General features: G+C 42.0%; 1 protein-coding gene across 8 annotated transcripts in view; it reads right to left on the bottom strand.

The window, feature by feature from the left end:
• The window catches only part of LOC127649598 (E3 ubiquitin-protein ligase RNF220-like), a 155,480-nt gene that overhangs the window by 34,408 nt on the left and 100,033 nt on the right, over window positions 1-21,039 (bottom strand). For all 8 annotated transcript variants that reach the window (XM_052134783.1, XM_052134787.1, XM_052134785.1 and 5 more), the window contains exons 3-4: window positions 12,991-13,120; window positions 221-269 (exon numbers count right to left, since the gene is read on the bottom strand). In XM_052134783.1, coding sequence (XP_051990743.1) covers window positions 221-269; window positions 12,991-13,120 — 179 coding nt within the window. The remainder of the gene's footprint in view (window positions 1-220; window positions 270-12,990; window positions 13,121-21,039) is intronic.

The following is a 21,039-nucleotide window of genomic DNA, read 5'->3' as shown; positions in this document are numbered from 1 at the left end:
ATCTGTTTAATAGCCCAGACAGTAAACATTTTAAGTTCTCACTTTTCCATGTAAGTAAATTACAGCAGGAAATAAAGCCTGAAGTTTGCATCCTCTCTTGTTTAGTTAAGTGAGACTCTTTGTGGAATGAAATGGAGCTCTAGAGTAATTGCCATTAATTGTGTGAGAGCCTATCAGTGAACATAATGATTTAAATGGCTCCACAGCATGGTCATCTTACCTTTGGTGTGCCTGGAGCTGCATTGATGTCTTTGTGTGATGGGTTTTTGCTGTGAGGGAAAATAAAAAGTTAAAGTGAGTCACAAAAAACAAGTTTCAGATCGATGTTACAGTGTAATCAATGAGACTTGAACTGACTCAAAAAGGCTATTCATGAATGACAAAAGTTCACAGTTGACATGCTCTGATGTTAATTTAGAGGGAATTTGACATATCTGAGAGGGACTTGTTGCCATCATGGCTGATCAGGTTTGATCTTGTGTCATACTGTAGCATTGGCTATAAACCCATCACCTTTCGAATAAACAGATACTGCAAACTGTTAATTTGGATCATGTGTGTGTGTGTGTGTGTGTGTGTGTGTGTGTGTGTGTGTGTGTGTGTGTGTGTTGTGTGTGTGTGTGTGTGTGTAAGATGTCATTTCTGTCCCCTAAGGTGCTGGACATGTGTCTCCGCCATCAACACTCACTTTAGCTCAGTCACACTGAGCACTCCCTTGTTGGCCTCACTTAGAACCTGAACAGGCCTTAGAGAGGACAGCTGAGACAAAAGAGAACAAAGCCACACAAATCACACTTTTAATCATCTAGAGATGGAGAAGAAATAGAAAAAAAGATGGAAAAAAGAAAACATTGTGTTTCAAACCCATCCTCTGTGCCACTCAATCCAGGCAGCAATGGGTTATGGTGCATTTGAAACAATTACTGTCCAAAAGTACGACTGCTAAGCAGATTTGGGTTATAATTTTTTTATTGAAGTAATCATTCTCATGGATGCTACCATCAAGATTTGATCCCCCCACCCCCCACTACTGCAGTTAGACCACGGCAGAAGGTAATAAATGATTTTGCGGTTATTTGATTTGTCAGTGAAACGCCTTGGGCACTTAGGACTTTGAAATATGTTGAGGACAATGCACCGGCTTGTAAACATTATATTAAAGAGGCAGAGAATGGTGGAGAGAGAGAAAAAAGGATGGGGGGGTGTACACTTGTTCAAGTCGGGCTGGTGGATTGTTCATTGAATCTTTGCCTCATGGACATTGTGGATTGAGAATGACTGATTGGAAGGCAGAAATTATTAAACGGGGCGGCTAAAGAATCCGCCGACAATAGGGAAAGACATATCAAATCAGATTCCTCTCTGTAACATTAATATCCCTCCTGCTTTCTCTCTCACTGTCTTCTACTGTCTGATTTTTTTCTTCTTTTCTCTTTCATACATGAACACACACACATATCACTTCTGTCTCTCTCTGCCTGTTTCCTTGTCATTCGTGCTGAATCTCTTTTTAAGAAATCCCGCTCTCTGTGCCCCATAGTTGGGTCATTGCTGGGTGTTTATGAAGCAGCATGATGACGACCCAGGGAACAATGACAGGGGAAACGTCACCCTTGTCATGTTCACTTTGAGTCATGCTTTCACACCTGGAGAAATGCTTGCTCTAGCCTGGCAGTGAAATTGAATTAGCCTGCACCCTAATCTAAAGTCTGATCCAGCAGGAATACCTGTCTCTCAAGTGGACGAAAGAAACAGAGAATGAAATGGAGCAAAGAGCAAAAGAGCAGAAAAGAGTTTTTGCTCATTTAGTTTTAAAAGAGAGAAATGAAACCGAGAAAAGCAAAATCAGTTCCAACTTCATTTTCAATTTGTGTGAAAAAAGATCAAAATAATGAATTAAATGATAACAGTAAAATTTCTTTGAAAATGAAGTAATTTTTTTAAAATAATAAGCATCTAGATGTTTAACTTGCCCAGTGCCTTTGTTCTTGAATGGGGAAAATCTAAAATCTCTAAAACTGTCAAGATTACATTTCAATATATAAAATCCCTAATAAAATCAGATTTTTTTTTACTTTTAGCTCAAATGACAACAAAAAAAAAATAGCAAATGCAATTGCATGATGAAGAATGGGAGGGGTGGGGGGCTGAGTGACTGACTAAATCTAACAGGCCTAAAGAGGTTCAACAGTAAAGACTGACAAATGAAGGCGGGGCACTGTGTTTTGTCCCTCCCCTCTACTCAGGTAATAAGCCTCATGCCTGCCTTTTCCGCAATCAGAATGATTGATCTGATACCCAGAAGAAGAAAGAAATAGAAGTGGACAGAGAGAAAACATGAAAGGAGAAGAAAGAGACAACACAAATCAGGGCCAGGCCTTGAGAGAGAATAAATTGCCCCATCGGTGGCAGTGCACTGTTTGCAAGATGATAAACAGACTCCCCAGTATCATAAATCCACCAGCATGGTACAGGAATCTCAGTGACCTCACACATCTCCTCTTGTCAAAGAAAAAACAATACTTCGATACCCTCCATACATTGCAGTGCTCGTATTGTCACCTATACACTCGTTGGACACCAAACTACCCCAAAACAATCTTTTCTGCTCTATTCGGGCCGTTGGGACAGGCAGGGAGGGCTAACGACAGAAAAACAATCTTTACCAGTTTAGATATGTCACACAGCAGCTGTGATATTGGGGAAGTGGGATATTATGTAATGTTAGGTTTATGGAGCAGGAGTAAATATAACACTACTAGATTGACATCTTACACATCATTTTTTAAAGCTTTTTATAAGTAATCTTCAGATGAGATACACTGAAAAAACAAATAAATAAAAAAAAAACCAAATACATGGATGCAACAAAAAATATGTCTTTATTTAACAAACAAAATACAACCAAAATTATTTTAAGGGAGAAAAACAGTACAAAAGAAAAGAACTAGTAAGACTAGTAGCAGGATTTCAGGAACCGACCCAAGGCTAAATACCAGCCAGGTCAACTGACAGACACACAAAAGAATTCAGCAATGACAAGAAACATGTGGGGTGTTAAAATAAGGAAGTAAATAACATGGGGCAGGTGCCGTCGGTCTGCTGATGAGCTGAGCAATCAGTATTCCCATGGAAACACAGATCATCGATAAGCTGAGCAGTCTGTGTTCCCTTGGAAATGTCAATCACCCACCGGCGGCACCTGAAACACATGAAGGAAAACACCAACCCATACAGACATGGAAAATACAGAAATGACACTCAGATGAGACAGACAGACAGACAAAGGCACAGTCAGGCCGAATGTGACAGTTCCCCTGCCCTGACAGACACCGCCTGGCATCCACAACAGATACACCAACACAAGAGGGACCAACCAGGGAAGATGAGTGGAAAGAAAGACAACACATAGAGCATGATTGTGCGGATTTCAACACCAGAACCAAAACCGAACTAGGCAAGAGAGTCAGGATTCAGACATCATGCCCCGAACATGAAACTCAAAACAGACCAATGAGCGCATGGCAAGGAAACCAAAACCGTGCACCCACATAGAGACAGAGCTCATGGCTAGGTGAATAACACTGAGCCATGCACTCAACACAGACCCAGACTAGACAAGACACAAAACATGGGTGTCAGGGTTCAGCCAGAAAAACAATAAAAACACAACCAACAGAAGTGGCTGAACGCTGCCACCACACCCTGGTGTTTTATTGTTCCCTTGTGGGATGCCAGAAGAGAACAATCAAACACCAGACAAGACCAACAGAACTGACACTAACACAGAACAGAAAGAACAAAAGAAAGGGAGGAAAGGGAGGGAAACTGGGGAGGAACTGGCATAGCAGTCCAAGGAGAACCGGTGTGAGGGACCAGGAAGGAGGTTTAAGGAAGGGAGCGTGGCACAGCGGCAGGTGCTGGTTACTGGGCTGAGCAACAGACTGGTGGTTTGTGTCTGACAGGTGCTGACCACTGGACTGGGCAAAAGACTGGTAGCTGGTGTCTGACAGGTGCTGGTTACTAGGCTGAGCAACAGACTGGTCAATGGCTGCTGGGGACTGGACAGGATCGTCAACGGTCACAGGAGACTGGACAGACTTGTCGACAGTCACAGGGAACTTGCCAGGCTCGTTGAAAGCCTCAGGGAACTGGACAGACTTGATGACCACAAGGAACTGGACAGGCTTTTCGATGGCCACAGGGAACATGACAGGTTCATTAACAGCCTCAGGGAACTGAACAGACTCGATGATAACAGGGAACCGGACATACTCTGCAACAGCTGCCATGGTCGGGAGTGCTGGCAGTGACTATGGAATGGCCTCCATGGCCGGGGCCGCTGGCAGCGACTGGAAAACAGCCTCCATGGCTGGGAATGCTGGCAGGGAATGGGGAACGGCCTCTGTGGCTGGGAATGCTGGCAGCAACTGAGGAGTGGCTGCCATGTTTGAGAGCGGGCTCGGCCGATGGACTGGGCTTCTTCCTTCTCCTCCTCCTCTTCTGAGGTGCAGAGGCAGTGGCTGAGGCATCAGCTTCCATGTGGGGGATGTCTCTGTTCTCAGGTTGGGATGAAGATTGGACGTTTTCCGAGGCACAGGCTGTGATCAACTCATCCAATTTCATGGCCAGCATGATCATCTCGAGAAGATTCCCACCCTCACCCTGCTCTGAGACTCAGTCAGACCTGCCCTAAAAAGCTCAATAAGGCATGCCTGATGGTATCCCAGACCACAGGATAGCGCCAAAATCTCTAAAGAATATCCCCACATGAGCTTGTCCTCCCACCATAGCTCAAAGAACCTCTTATCCTGAGCAACTCTTTGGGGAGCAAGTGCAGGAAAAAAATTCTTCCCTGCTGGGTACATAGCTGGCTGAATTTTTCTGTCACAAACTTGCAGAGATGAAGGACCCAAATACAAGTAGGTGATAAAAAATAAGTCTTTATTTATCAAACAACAGAATGCAACCAAAACTCTTGCAAGGGAGAAAAACAGTACAAAAGAAAATAACTAGTAAGACTAGAAGCAGGATATCAGGAACCGATCGAAGGTTAAATACCAGCCAGACCAAGTGACAGATAAACTAAAGAATTCAGTAATGACAAGAAACATGAGCGGGTAAATAAGAGGTAAATAAGAGGGACAGGTGCCGTCGGTCCACCGATGAGCTGAGCAATCAGCGTTCTCATGGAAACGCAGATCATTGATGAGCTTAGTGATCAGTGTTCCCACGAAAGCAGCAATCACCTACCACTGGCACCTGAAACACATGAGGGAAAACACAGACACACACAGACATGGCACACACAGACATGACTCTCAGATGAGACAGACAGAAAGGGGAGGCAGAGTCAGGCCCGACTATGACATTGAGATGTTAAGTTTGCCTTTGTACTAACGTATATGTTTTAACTATATTAATGTTCTGTATATGTTTGGATATGTTTGCTCTATACTAACGTATATGTTTGCATCTATCCTGAAGTACATGTTTGGATATGTTTTGCTCTATACTAATGCATATGCTTGTATCTATACTAAAGTATATGTGTATATATGTTAGCATCTATACTAATGTATATGTTTATATCTATACTATATACATTTGTATATGTTTGCATCTATGCTAATATAAATGTTTGTATATGTTTGCATCTATACTAACAAGATGGATTCAAATGAACATTCAACTTTCACTAACTCACCAGATAAACAGTTTTTATTGTTTAGCCTTCTGTGCTCAGTTTAAAAACATCCATTATGTGATCCTGACTTTCAAAATCTCACACAAACTATAAACTCTGGACAAACCAAGCTTTCCCTTTCCATATCTTGCAGCCAAACACTGAGAGCAGAAAGGAAAAGCGAGAGAGAGGGAGAGAGAGAAAGAGAGGGAGCTGGTGAAAATTGAATAAATGCCAGTCGACAGTTGGGGGGTTGTAAGCTGGAGATAAAGATTGCTTTTCGTGTCGTTTGCCACCCGGATCTCCCTCGCTCCGCTGGAGGCAAATTGATTACGTGGAGAGGCTGGGAAAGGGTGGGGGAATATGTAGATTGCTGTGGCCCTTAGAGCAGGCAGACGGGTAAAGGGCATGATGGATTTCCATTTCCATACATGAAGAGAGGAGGACGAGTCAGGGGAGGGGGCATGGCAATGCGGCCACAAGGGAGAGTGAGACAGAGGGAGTGCGGCAGTGGGTCCCAATCTCACACACACTCACCCGCATCCACTCAGACATCTGCCTAATGCTACATCTTAAATAGCTTTCCCCATTTTACATGCAAAGTCTCATTTGGTGCAGAATGAAACGCTATCATTAAAGGGAGATTTACTACAAATTGCCACAAATTCGCCATGTCACTTCCAATGATCTGTGTGTGCTAGTGTGCGATGAGCTCAGCCCTTCCTGAGAGGAAGTGTGTAGGGAGAGAAGTAACCTAGAGATTCACAGTGATACCTGGCAGATTGGTGTAGCTTTATGGGGACTTCTCTGTGTTCTTAAGTCATGCCTAAATATTGTGCAATCTGTGAATGCAAATGTTGTAATTGATATAAAATGGGATAATTTCATGATCTCAGTGTACTGCAGCTCTTTTATATGTATTTCACTATGAGTCGATATAATATTTATAGAAAACATCAACAACTTTCCAACACTCTTAAGCCATGACACAATTTTCATATTGAAGTTTATTCAGAAAAATTACCTGTTATACCACGGGTCTGTTGAATGTTTGATTCTGATTGGTTCACCGACATTCTAAGGTATGCAATTATTTTTCAAGGAAATGCTGTCAGGTATTCCCTGTTTTTGTTCTTAGACTTTTATGTTGAAATTCTTGTTTAGATCCCCGTTCCTGTTTCTTGTTAATTTTGTAGTCCTTTGTAGTTTTCTTTCTTGCTTGGTTATCCACGGCCAATGAGCTGGAAGCCTTATCCGTCGAAGAGCCTGCATTCCCAGCCTGCGTTCCCAGCCTGCGTTCCCAGCCTCATCTGTCCTAGAGCCTGCATTGACAGCTTCGTCCGTCCCAGAGCCAGCTTTGCCAGCCTTGTCCGTCCCAGAGCCAGCTTTGCCAGCTTTATCCGTCCCAGAGCCAGCATTGCCAGCCTCGTCCGTCCCAGAGCCAGCGTTGCCAGCCTCGTCAGTCAAAGAGCCAGCGTTGCCAACTTCTGCCATCCGGAGGAGGAGGAGAAGAAAGGCTTCGGTTCCCAAGTCTCTTCCCGGCTCCATGTCTCTACTAGTTTTCACGACCAAAGAGGTCATTCCCAAGTCTCAGCCAGTGTTCATGAACAAAGAGGTCATGCCCAAGTCTGTGCCCATGTTTACAACCACGGAGGTCGTTCCCAAGTCTCTGCCAGTGTTCACGACCACGGAGGTCGTTCCCAAGTCTCTGCCAGTGTTCACGACCACAGAAGTTGTTCTAAAGTCTCTGCCCGAGACTCTCACGGCTCTGGCTTCGCCCCTCGAGCCTCCCATGGCTTCGCCTTCCATAGCTTCGCCCCTTGAGCCTACCACAGCTCCGCCTTCCATGGCTTCACCCCTCGAGCCTCCCATGGCTCCGCCTTCCATTGCTTCGCCCCTCGAGCTTCTCTGGCTCTGCTTGCCTTTGTCGAGACTCTCATGGCTCTGCCCACAGAGCATTTCATGACTCTTCCTCCAGCGGCACCACCCGCTCCTCCATAGGCTCCTCCTCCAGCAGTTCCGTCTGCCTTACCAGAGACTCCTCATCCAGCGGTTCTGCCCACTCCCCCAGAGACACCTCCTCCACTCACTCAGCATGCTCCCCAGAAACTCCTCCTACAGCAGCTCTACATGCTCCCCCAGACTCTTCCTCCAGCAGTTCCACCAGCTCCCACAAAGACTCCTCCTCCAGCGGCTCATCCTCTTCCCAGAGACTCCTCTTACAGCGGCTCTGCCTACCCCTCCTCCAGCGGCTTCACCTCCTTACCCAGTCCCTGCCCTGTGGCTGCCTTGGTATCCTGGCCATCCGTCTGATCTGCTCTGATCTCCTTGGTCTCCTGGCCATCCACTTGATCTGTTCTGGTCTCCTTGGTCTCCTGGCCATCCGCCTGATCTGCTCTGGTCTCCTTGGTCCCCTGGTCATCTGCCTGATCTGCTCTGGTCTCCTTGGTCTCTTGGCCATCAGCCTGATCTACTCTGGTCTCCTTTTTCTCCTGGTCATCTGCTCTGGTCTCCTTGGTCTCTTGGCCATTCACCTGATCTACTCTGGTCTCCTTTTTCTCCTGGCTGTCCACCTGATCTTCTCTGGCCTGTTTGGTCTCCAGCTCCACCTCAGCCCTCTGAGCCTCTGGCTCCAGCTTGGTCCTCCGAGCCTGCAGCATCACCCTCACTCTCCATCCTTCTGGCTCCGCCTTGGTCTCAAGCCTCCCTGACTTTGCCTTGTTCCTCTGTTCCCCTTGTGCCCCCTTGAACTGCATGTTTCCCCATTTCCCCTATACCCTATGAACAATTTTTTGGAGCGTCTGGAATCTGCTCCTTAAAGGGTGGCTCTGTCACGTATTCCCTGTTTTGTTCTTAGAATTTTTTGTTGAAATTCTTGTTTAGTTCCCTGTTCCCCCTTAGTTTTCCCCTGATTGTTTCCCCAGGTTTTCCTTGTTCCCTTGTTTGCCCTGGTTTCCCCTGGTTTCTTTGTCAGTCTTCGAATGTGTTGTTATGCTCTATATTTGGTTCCCTGTGTTTTGTTTCTTTATATTATGAGTACTTTGATTATCTTTTGTTTCATTAAAGCTGCGTTTAAATCCTCATTCCTCGCCTGCCTCATTACAAATGCACTGCTATAAAGTAGTTCAAGGTCTTGACCGCATGACAGTATCACTTCACCAAATTATTTAAGTTATTTCAAAGAGCCATACAGGCTATCACAACAAAATAACCAGTTAAAGACATTGGTTAAAGTAAATCAGATAAGATCATCAAACAATGTCTAAAATATCCTACATTTATTAAAAGTTTGGTTAAAAAGAGCCCCCACGCTCCCTTGTCTCCCCCGCACTTACACACACACATGCTCACACACACATTCGCACACACATGCTCACATAAGCACACACATGCTTACATGCGGAAACACATGCACACACACACACACTTTGTGAGACTCGAGTCGTGACCAACAAATAGAGCCACACCACCACGACTTGATCAATACAACAATTTCTATTATCCGAAATAACTTTTAATGTTTCAATATAGTTTGCCCCAATCAGCTTAACATAGCTATAGTGCAAAGTACAGTGCTATCACCCCCCCCCCCCAACTTCGCTTTCTCACACACACAAACACACACACACACAGAAAAGCAGCGCATCCTTTGTTGCTAGTTCTAAAATTATGTATTCAAATTGGCCACAAATGCTTGAGCTGTATCGAAGTAAGATACAACAATACAACAGTTTCTATATTATCTAAGATATCTGTGGGAAAACCCCTCATGCCCCCCCCACCCCCCCCACACACACACACTCCCACACTCATGGACACACGTTATATGCATAACGCACACACTTAAGCCTCAAACATAAAGAGAAAAGGACACAACTGCATCTCAGTAGGGATTACATTTTTTTTTATTAAGGTTGATAACGGGAATATGGCGACAAGCATCTTGCCTATTTTGAAGCAATGTTAATTCTGATGAGAGCTACAAAAAAAAGGTAATCCTAGAAGTGATCTCTCTTATTTTCTGAGTTTCTCTATTTCGATCCCTCAAAAACAAACTCACATGCACAAACTCACTACCTTATTACTCCAGTAATCCTTGTGTAAAGCATTGCAAGCCTCCGTTGCTAGTTCTAACATGATGTTTTCGAATTAGCAACGAAAGCTCAAACAGTATTAATGCAAGATGCTGAATCCGTGGTGGAAGAAAGTAGATCCATTCATAACATCATTTTAGGGACTAAAACCAGAAAATACCCTGAACGATGTCTTATGGTGTGGTAACCATGGTTTAAGTGGAATAATTGACTCTGGCCTGTTGAATTATTGAAAAATAATGCAAACCTGATGTGCAACGGTCACTCCGCTGTGCATCATGACCGCATTACCACCTCAGGTGTGCGTTATTTTTCAACAATTCCACGTAATCTGCCTTACGTAACTTGTTACTTTGCGAATAGATTGGACATGGTATAACAGAACATTATCACATATTCTTGTATTGTTATTCTTATGTTTTTTCTCTTATTGTTTCTATTAAGTTACAATTTGTACAAATGCACAGTTTAAACTGGAGCTGACTTGCGTGTATGTGTATGTGACAAATAAATGGACTTTGACTTTAAAATATGGATTATGTTGCTGTTACATAGGCATAATTTATAGGATTTACACAAATGCAACAACAATATACACAAAATCAGTAAATATTCTAAGTGAATACTATATTCTCTCTATATTTCTTTAACTAAATTCTCCTTCCTTCTTAAATCCCTATATACAGTAATTTCACAATTGCTCTATTTCTCTCTCTCTCCTTTTACAGTATCCTAAATCAGTATTAAGCAACTGGGCTGCCTATGGCTTGTAGTGGCAATATAACTCTCCTGGCTTTAAGCAGGGGTTAAAAGGAGCCGAGCAGAGGCTAAATCATGGGCCCGTAATGCCGTGTAGCATCCAACCCTGACAGGCCAGGAACGATGATGCTATTTCCTTAAATAACCGCCACCATCAAACAGGCAGGAGAGCAGGAGGCCCATAGCCAAGTCAGTGTCCATAGCCACAGCCCACAGGGGAGGGCAGCCTAGTGCCCTTTATTAATTATTAAAGACAACTCCTCACTGTTGTGTGATGGATAACACTCACACAGGAAAGATCCTGCTGAGAACTAATATCTTGCTCTCTGTCTTTCTCCGTTTTACCCCATCTTCAGCCCAGAGGCATAATCTATAACAGGGGTCGGCAACCTTTTGACATATTCCATGTACAAGTGCCATTTTTTATTTTCCTGGTCAATGGCTGTGCCAAACCCCCCCCCCACACACACACACGCACACAAACATAAACTTGTGAAATCCACTTGTAAAAATCTATTTGTGAAAACATTTTGTAGTTTGCATTTTTCTAATTTAATCATTTCTTTTTAATTACAGATGATATTATCAGCATAACAGTTAGCGTGAAACTGTTTTGCAAAACATGATGGTTATGATATAATCATGATTCTGCATGTGAAATCTTTTGAAAGTGCTTTAATGAAAGAAAAAAAATGAAAAAAGTATTTTTTACAAAATGAGTTAACACTATTAAAGGGTAACTAAACCCTAAACCAACTTTTTTTAGTTAATGATCTGTAAGCATGGGGCTTTATTAGTACTGGTCATTGATTCAAGTAATTGTTTTGACATTTGTGTATAAAGTGTTTTAATTCTACAATATATGGTGTAAAAACGTCTGAGTGCTGCCCTCTTCAGGTTGAACGGTGGCTACTGCAGTTGAATTTTCCTATTGGCTGTTGCGGTACTCGTGACGTAGCGGTGACAGCTGACGTAAGCAGGTTCCAGCTCACCACGCCAGATTCATGTACATGTCGTCTTGCGACCATGTGAGGAATAATAATAACATAGAGTCTGACAGCAGCTGTCAATTAATCCGTCACTACGAGTCTCAGGTTCTCCTTCTTCATGATCACAAAGTGTGTTTTCATCAGCTGAATGGGAGTCTAAAAAATATTAAAGTGTGACGAGACTCGCGCTGCGCGTGCAAGCCAGCCATTCGAGCATCACAAGCTGATCTATATAGTCCTTTTTGGTGAATCGCACCTGCAAAATCCTACAACTTTATTTCTAGGTTTAATTTATATTTTGAATAGACTCGATTTTCTAACCACACGAAGTGGGTTGATGTTTTCTCTTTTAATCGTTTAATGCAATTTTGAGTGTGACCATGGATTAAGGGGGGTGTACCTGTATGCTGGGTTGGAAAATCTCAAGGATTAATGTTGGTGTTTTCCTTACTACATCACGTGTTGTTCAGAAAGCCAAAAGAAACAAATGAAACATGGAATGTAGGCTGTCATCCACGCAGACTGACCGAAGCAAAGTGGGCACGTTTACTCGTGCGAAAAAACGAAAGTGAAGTGCTGCTGGCTTGTGCTGCTCGAATGGCTTGCACGTGCTGCACAAGTCTGTTGGGTATACTGCAGTCTCATCAACTTTTTGTTTAGCCTCCCATTCAGCTCATGAAAACACGCTGCGTGATCATGAGAAAGGTTTACATCAAGATGTAGATTGGAATGCAGGTGCAGAACTTCGTACAAATAAAATTGTCTACTTCTATCTTGCTGTTGCTGGCGTGCCAGTGATTACCCCACCACGTGCCACTACTGGCCCCTATACTGACCCCTGATCTATTTAATGGGAAAAGTGGACAAAGAGGTGCTTGAAGGGGAACATGTTCTGATTCCTCTCATCACAATACACGGAGAGGGCTCGGTCTATGACACATCTGTGACCTAAAGATACGCAGTTCAATGTTTCTTGTTATGACTAATGTTCCTCCAGGCTCACAGAGTGAGATTTCCTGCCTCAAAAGGTGGGTGGGTGAAGAGTGTCTGATGCTGTATGAAAAGAACACAGTTCTTTAACCTGCTCGTTTGGGTTGATGTACCAGCAGCGGGGTCCTCTACTCTATTGCTGCAGGTTGCCTTGCCCTGCCGGAAAGCCTCAGGCAGTGAATGAATGATGGGTGCTGTGCTGGATCTCTGTGATTCACTTGCCATGCTTAACCTGGGACCATGAAAGGCTATGTAGGCTGATGGATGGTAGGGAGGAAAAGCACCTGTCTCTACTCTCACTGGAGCACTAAACCTGTAGCAGGTGTCCATGCCACTGATTTCTCAGATCCAACTTTTAAGTGAGGGACAGCAGCCAATGTGCTTCATTTGTTAAAGGGAGGATTTGGGTAACCATGACAAGAACTGATGGAGCTGTCAGAGTATGGCAAGTATAGATGAGTGAATGTTGTACCTGATGTGCATGTGGGTGAGCCTTTCCATCTCCTGCTCCATGTGCTCTTGCAGTTCTCCTGGACGCAGCAACATCTGACAGATGGGGCAGATTGGTGCCTGACTGTCATAGAGTGAAACCTTCTTCTTACCTGCAAAACAGACAGAAAGAGATAAGTAGGGGAAGAGAGCAAGTTTAATTTATTAAGCAACAAATGAACCAAGATGTTTTTTTCTAATGCCAAGAAGCACAGAAGATGATTGAATTTCTGAATTTCCTTGAGACCTACCTAGAATTCTAGAAATTCTCCAGGGGGCATATAACAAAAACTTTCTTTCTTAAATCTAAAGTTAAGATCGGACAAATTCAAGTTTCTTAACTCAAATCGCCATGGTTACTAAAGAGATTAAATAGAATTCTAGAGATAGGATGTCTGTAATATGGCTGTCTGTAATAAGACTAGGCCACCTTTAACTACTTTAAAGAGAGTTTGGGAATTTTGGGAATCATTTTCATATTTAAGATTCCATTGTTGTTTGGAGTTGTGGTGTAGAGATAAGTGCATGTGCTCCTGACATGGTGAGGTACGGTGCTCAAGAAAATGCAGGTATGGCATAGATCTGGCATAGATAACAATAGCCATTTTTCCACTATCAGGCCAGTGCGAGCCAGGGCTATCAACTGGTCAGCCAGGGCCAATAGCCTTGGTCCTTGAGCCGCAAGACCAAAATGTATCTGCATTCCCACCATCGGGCCAAAAGCCTCACAGCATTGCCCTAAAATATTGTGTATCGGCCCTTAATATGCCGCCCTGGTACCAATGTCACACACCCGCCCCATCTCACAAGCAAGAGGGAATCTCAAGCTGATGTATTAAACTCTGGAAACTAGCTAGCCCTTTAAACAGGACACAGATTTATACTGTGTCCTAATTTTGAAACTTTTTCCCAAACCTGTACCGTTGTGTGTTGGATACACATCTTGGCAAGTTTGGCTACAAATTTCTTAATCACATCCTCATTTTGGCAAATGCTGCCAACCTGACATTGCAAATTTTAATCAGCCCAAATATTCAGAAGAGCCCAGAAGCTGGTAGCTAGATATGAAAGATTGGGAAATTAGTATCTTGGTGCTGAAACATGACCTGAATCAGCTAAACTCCGCCTTTGACACTGACACCGCCTCAATCCACAGTTGGCCTTCTTTGACCCAAGGGTATTTGGTGGGCCAGGGTGCTTGGCCTTTGGCCCCGAGGAAGCCCAAAGAAGGCACGATGAAGCACACCCTCATTTGGCTCGAATGGGGAAATGCAGCTATTGTGTCCAAATCCCATTTCCCCTCTGTCTCCCCACAAAATCTCTTGTGCCTTCTTCACCACCACTAATAAAAATTAGGCAAAAGTGGGACATTTTTCTATCTCTTGACTTTGTGGATTAAATGGCTCAGATTTCTGGTGGAGAATCCGTCACCCTCGGCCTCCTGTCTCCTGTTCCCTCATTGAACCAGATCCACAGCTCCACACAGACAGTAACACCATTGCACTTGTGGCACTTCAGTTGCATCTCAATCTTGTATACACTTATACACAACCCACATATACAAACATTGTTTTGTATTGTAGCTGAACGGTATATTTGCATATTGTATGTGTTCTATTCTATTCTATATACTGTACATACAGTATACACAAACCAAAATGATATTTATCATTCAGTGTATTAAGAAGTACAACACAGACCAACACTCAAAGATGTTTTTAGTGATGTTATCCGCAGTTATAATGAAACACAGGACATTTTGTGACTTCATTAGTTAAACAAATAAAACAAAAACATTGTAAACAGTCGGATGCTTTGGTGTCTTTGTGCAGCTGTTTATAGCATATCCAAATAAACAAAAACAGGCATTTTCTCATAAACAAATAGGCATGCGTACGTGAATTCGCATCTCTTTTAACATGCACATGTGGTCATGTTTATTTATGTCAAAGTCTGTCCATGTGCGAAAGAATCTTTTGGTGGGTGCATCGTGGCTGCTTGTAAGTAGACTTACAATTTCTTTTTTCACGCGAATGATATAAACGCTGCTGTATAAATGTATAAATGAGCAAAAACAATTAGGGACGAAACTTCCTGTTTAACTCTGCTATATCTCGATCTCTCAGATGTGGAACTAGCCAATCACAGCAACTATTTTTAGCTCATGGGACAATAGATCCTCCCCCAAACAGGATATCCTGGATGAACTGTTACCAACAAACTACAGCTGTAAGTCACATGGTGAGTCTGCTTATCCAACTCAAAGCGCAAACATTTTCACATAGTGTACGCAAACAGGAAGAATGGAAATCACACATCCCTATGTGCCCTTGGAAATTCTCTGAATTGTACATGCACCGTGACTAGTTGATATAATGTATATGATATGACACACACTTTACAGCTGTTGTTTTACACTATTTCACTTCTTTGATAATGTTTAATTCAGACTTAACGGACATAAAGATGCTAAAATAGTTTCCATTTCACAAATGGAAATAGCAGATACATTGTGTCCAATTATCAAAACAAGTAAGTACATAACAAATGTCTGATCTTTTGCAGTTTGGTTCTAATGTCTTTGAGGCAGCTATTGATCTGTTGCAGCAAGGGTTAGTGAGTATCTTTCCTCGAGATGATGAGGTAACTTGGGGGCAAGTTGCACACAGAAATACAAACACACACAGCGGGGCTGTAATCCTGGTTCTTCTATGTACATAAAGTCCCAGGCTCAGTATGAGCCCGTCCTTGACTTCAGAGGGCACTGTGGTGTTTGTCTTCACATGATGTGTGTACCGTTTGAGAGGGTGATGGATCAGTAACACTTCTGTCTATGCACACACACACACACACACACACACACACACACACACACACACACACACACACACACACACACACACACACACACACACACACTCACAGACAAACATGCGACAAACACTTGTAAACACACACAAGCACACATGCGCGCATATATGCGGCAAAATCCCTATGGGGCACATATCCTCTGCTCACATATGGGCCTGTCAGAACTATTTCCTGCAAGAGCAAAGAAGCATCAGTAAAGAGCTAGAAGGGTCAGTGTTAGCATCCCAAAACTCCCCCTCCCTCCTCCATACATCTTTCCACCTGCCTACCCCATTCCCCTCCATACCCCTATTCTCCCCTCCCTCTCTCTCCTGTCCCCAGTCAAGCGTGCCTACGCATACCCATCCCCTATATTCTCCAGCTGCACTACTTAACGGCCCCACACTCTGGACACTTTAAGTGACTTTGAAAAATAGGTAATCGATTACAATTCTGTGTGTCTCTGTTTCTCTCACCACCCTTTTCTTGCACCCCCCACCCCACCCCGTCTCTGTCCAGCGGCATCCTGCCCATCTATTTCTCATTTTCTGGCCATCTGCTTTATTTTTTTTCCATTCATGCCCCTCACTTTCTTTTTCTTTCTGTCTTTCTTTCTGTCTTTCTTTCTGTCTGTCTTTCTTTCTTTCTTTAGTAATATGTAAAGTGATAATGGAATGGTATAATTTAAAGTACTTTGGAGTACCATTTAGATATATTATATATTAATATAACAATCACTTAGTACTATGGAATACAGTATATCAAAGTACAATGACGTTACCATCTGATGTTTCTTTCATTTTCTCTTCCAGAGGCAAAAATGGCACCAAAAGTGACAAAAAAACCAGATATTTAAAATGTGGGGGAATGTCAATATAGTTTTTTTATTTTATAATTTTATCTGTTATCAAACCTTTGATTTATTACATATTATTCTATCCTAGGCCATTTTAGTTATTGGTTCAGCCTATGACCATTTCAATTAATTAATTTCAATTGAAATATAGAGAGAACACTTTAAAATAAGGTTGCATTCCTTAACATTAGTTAACATAACAATGCATAATTATTTTACAACACTTTTTAACCATATTAATGTTAATTTCAATATATTAATACATTCTTAAAATGAAAAGTTAACATGAACTTACAATGACCAACTGTGTTTTCATAAATTAACATTAACCAAGAATAATAAATGCTTTAAACATATTTTATTGTTTGTTTATGATACCTAATGCTTTTACTAAAGTTAACTTATGCAAACTTATTTTAAAGTGTTACCAAAATATATGACATAAATGGACATCATGCTGTGTTTAATGTTAAATCTGCCCTTATAAATGTAAAAAAATAAATACAATGGGACAAATAAATAAGAAATAATGAAGTAAATGTCTGACACAGTTTTCTGCTATATAATTATTTATAATTCCTTTTAATTTATATGCCCATTTTTACCACATCTCCCTTTCTCTCACTCTCTTTCTCCTTCTCTCCTCTCCTCTCCTCTCCTCTCCTCTCCTCAGCAGCGGTCAGCTTTATTGCCCTGACAAGATAATTTGAGTCGTGCCAAAGCAATCACCGTCTGCAAGAGTAAACAAAGCGAGGTCCAGACCCATTCTACAGCAGATAAATCTCTCCAATCCAATGCTTTTTCACACTGTTTCGCTCATGTGGCCATTTGCAACATGAAATCAGACAGCCTGACGTTTGCATTTGTGTAGGAATGACATATGTTGCTATATTGCCCACACAGTCATTATCCAAAACGTTACACAACTTAATTCAAAAGTGTTTTTTACTCAAATGTTAATATAATATATAAACATATGTTACAGTTTTTCTGAATTGTTAAAACACATTTTTTGAAACCTTCACCCATTTTCTCACAACTTTAAACACAAAACTAAATCTTCAAACTACATTCACAAATTCACAATCGCCTCAAAACCATTTAATCTGTGCTCAAAATCAAACAATGCTTTTGGTTCATACACAGCAAGTCAATATATAAACACTACAGACCATTCATTAGACACTACAGATGGAGAACACAGCGTCCAGGGCATGTAGTTACAGAAAATAATATATATATTTATCTATTGCTGTAGTGCAAGTAATACAGTATTGAATGTCTCTAAATTCAGCACTTGCAAACTGCAAAAATACAATAGTCCAACTGCAAAACACCAAAGAACACTCTAAATGTAAAACACATTACAGTAAGCTCACTCAAAAATGAGATGATTAATGAGAGATTAATTCTGCCTCAGCATCACATTTTCATATCATTAAAAACAAGTGTGAACAATTTTGAGTCATTGTGTGTAAACACTGACAACTATGTTGTAGTTGTGTTTAACTTTTGCTGCCCGTGTTTACCGTTTTGCAACACAAGTGCATCACAGTGTGAAAGTGTCTTAGTGAGTGAGAATGTGTTTAGAGTTTTGCAAAAAGAAATATTGATTCAAAAAATGGGATTAGACCACTGAGCATTTGGGTCAGAGAATGGGGTTTAATGTTTAAGCAATTCAGAAAACTGTCATATGTTATTCATTATTACTACTGTGTAGTTAATGTGCAATTACAATGTAACAAAAACAATAATGCAAATCCTGGCCATGCCATGTATTTTCATGTTTATTTATATATTTTTTGTTTCCCTTTTTTGTTTATTGACATGTCAGACAGTTTTTTTGACAGAGTGTAACTCTGACTCAGTTATGTGTGCATGATGGGATCTGTTAACATAGCATGTCATTGTGTGTGTATTTCCCTATTTCTGTGTGTGAGGAGAAAATGAGTGTGTGCCTCTTGAAACTGGCTCTTTAATTCATCCGTACACAATCAATGGGCTCAGTAATGAAGTCATGATGGTTTGGTCAAGCGCTTATCAGGACCTAAACCACCTTCCTGTCACTTGTCTCCCTGAAAACAGACACACACACTCGCACATACAGAGAGCTGGTCATTTGGCAGCTTTGATGTTAACACAAGACGGAGAGCATTCACACAATAGAAGACATACTAAATCATCTCTCTGTCATCGCAAAGACTGATGAAGGCCCATGGAGCAAAGGGTGTGTATTTGTGTGTGTGTCAAAATGGCTGTGGGTTTGCAAGCACCTGAGGGTGTGTCAAAGCTTCACATATATCCATGTGTGTGTGATTGTGTGTGTGTTAGAGTGGTGATCTAATGTTTTTCCTATAGACCGCCCAATTTTGTGTGCATGCAGTGTGGTGTTGGTGTCTACATCCTCCCCTGAGAGAATTGACTAATAGAGACAGCCAGTGATTAATCATTTCTCCCTAGTGAGGGCTGCAGGGACTCAGACCAACACACACACTCACGCACACAAACATACAAACCTTCAACCTTAGACACACCCAAATACAACTCGAATAAGACAAATGTCACAAAAGTGCCGGGTTATTACAGTTTTACATTTTTAATTTAGCTTTTTTCCATTTTATTTTCAGTTTGTCCTTTCGAATTTGTTTCATTTTCGTTAGTTTAAAAAATATTGTTCAATGTTTTCTAGTTACAGTTTAGTGAATAGTTTTTTTTTTTCAGTAGATGTATAGTTAACTGATATAATGTAAATATGTTCACTGTTCTGTTAAATTTATCAGGATTATATAGTGCTATCGCTACAGTATCTAGTGGCATTTTCATGTTTAATGCAGGAATTGTTTTATATTTTATTTTGTTATGGAGTCACAGAAATTATGGATTATGGAGTCATATAATTCATAAAATGTTTTTGCTTTATTTTAGTTAACAAAATGTTCTCATAGCTTTGGTTTCAATTTTGTGTGATCCCTAAAGTGTCTCTTTCCTACTTCTTAATCCCTCCATCTCCCTCTTTCTCTCTGTCTTAGGGAGGTGAGTGATGGCTACCAGAAGACAGAGAGATAAATCCTGAGGTATGGAGGGGGTTTGGCGCATGCTGCTTGTCAGCACGTTAAAGATGATTAATGTGGGATGCCCCTCTATGCCGGACCCCTACGCGGAAAAGGTGGGGACTCCATTTAATCTGAAGGGCCAGTGAGACCAGCGCGCAGAGGGGGGCAATAACAAGGAAATAGGACTGACAGAACTTTTTAGTGCTGAGATTTCTCACCTAAATGCCATGCTGTGAGGGTGAGACACAGGGAGAGGGAGAGAGAGAGAGAGAGCTAGAGAGAGAGAGGGGTGTCTTTGACAGCTCTGACTGAGTGCTGGCCTGATCTTCTCTAATTTTCTGAGATGGAACATTTCATCTCTTTCTCTCCCTTTCTCGTTCTCTTTCTTTCTCTCTAACTTCTTTCTCGCTCTCTCTCTTAACCATAGAGAGCACATCTTTATCAGAGTACATCCCTTCACCCAGACCTTCAGTGTGATAGCACAGCTAATGAGGGCCAGAGCTAGCGGCGTCTCTCTGCGTTAGATGCTCCCTAATTATTAAAAGCACTTTCATCACACATAACCCCTTCCTAACCCCACTGATAGCACAATTACACACTGGATGGCTGAGTTAGCACATGTTAATATCCCTGGTTGGTCTTCAGCAGAGAAAAAGCATCAGAATTGTTCCCTCACAGCTCTGAATGATATCCATGCTCTTCCAGGCTGGTTTATGCTGGTGTTTTATCCAAAACACAACATACACTGGTCTTTTGAACAGGCATGTTTCTCTTGCTACCTCCAAGAAGGCAGAATTGAGCTAGCTTGGCCGCTAACTATGTGGTGATGTAGCATTTGTGTCTAGCTGCCTCTGACACTCCTTGCATGTTGTTTTACAAGCTGCTGTGTAAAAAAGAGATAGAATAAGAGCTCCACAGAAGCCACCTCAAACGCGCTCGTCCCTGGTAGCTGGCAGACCGCCACCTGCAGCTCCGGCTGGGGCTGTAAGCTGTCTGTCTCTCCTCTCATTTAGCCTCACGCAGCATAACTCAAACAGCATGTGCCTGTTTATTTAACTGCTTCCAAATGCAAGACAAAACCTCCATGATTACATATCTGTGTCTATAAAACCTAGCACTGTGAAAAGTTTAAATAGAAAATTGATGTTTAATGTATCATACAAGGCATCAGTTAAAGATTTTATAGCAACACCCCACGTCCCTGTTTAGGCAAGTCCTACTGAACATGACTCTAATAATTGCGGCAAATTCACTAATTCAATGGCTTTAATGG

Source organism: Xyrauchen texanus, chromosome 9 (assembly GCF_025860055.1).
Source record: "Xyrauchen texanus isolate HMW12.3.18 chromosome 9, RBS_HiC_50CHRs, whole genome shotgun sequence".
Lineage (NCBI taxonomy): Eukaryota > Metazoa > Chordata > Actinopteri > Cypriniformes > Catostomidae > Xyrauchen > Xyrauchen texanus.
The sequence above is the reverse complement of the archived record's forward strand: the minus strand, read 5'-3'. Positions and strand labels throughout refer to the sequence as shown.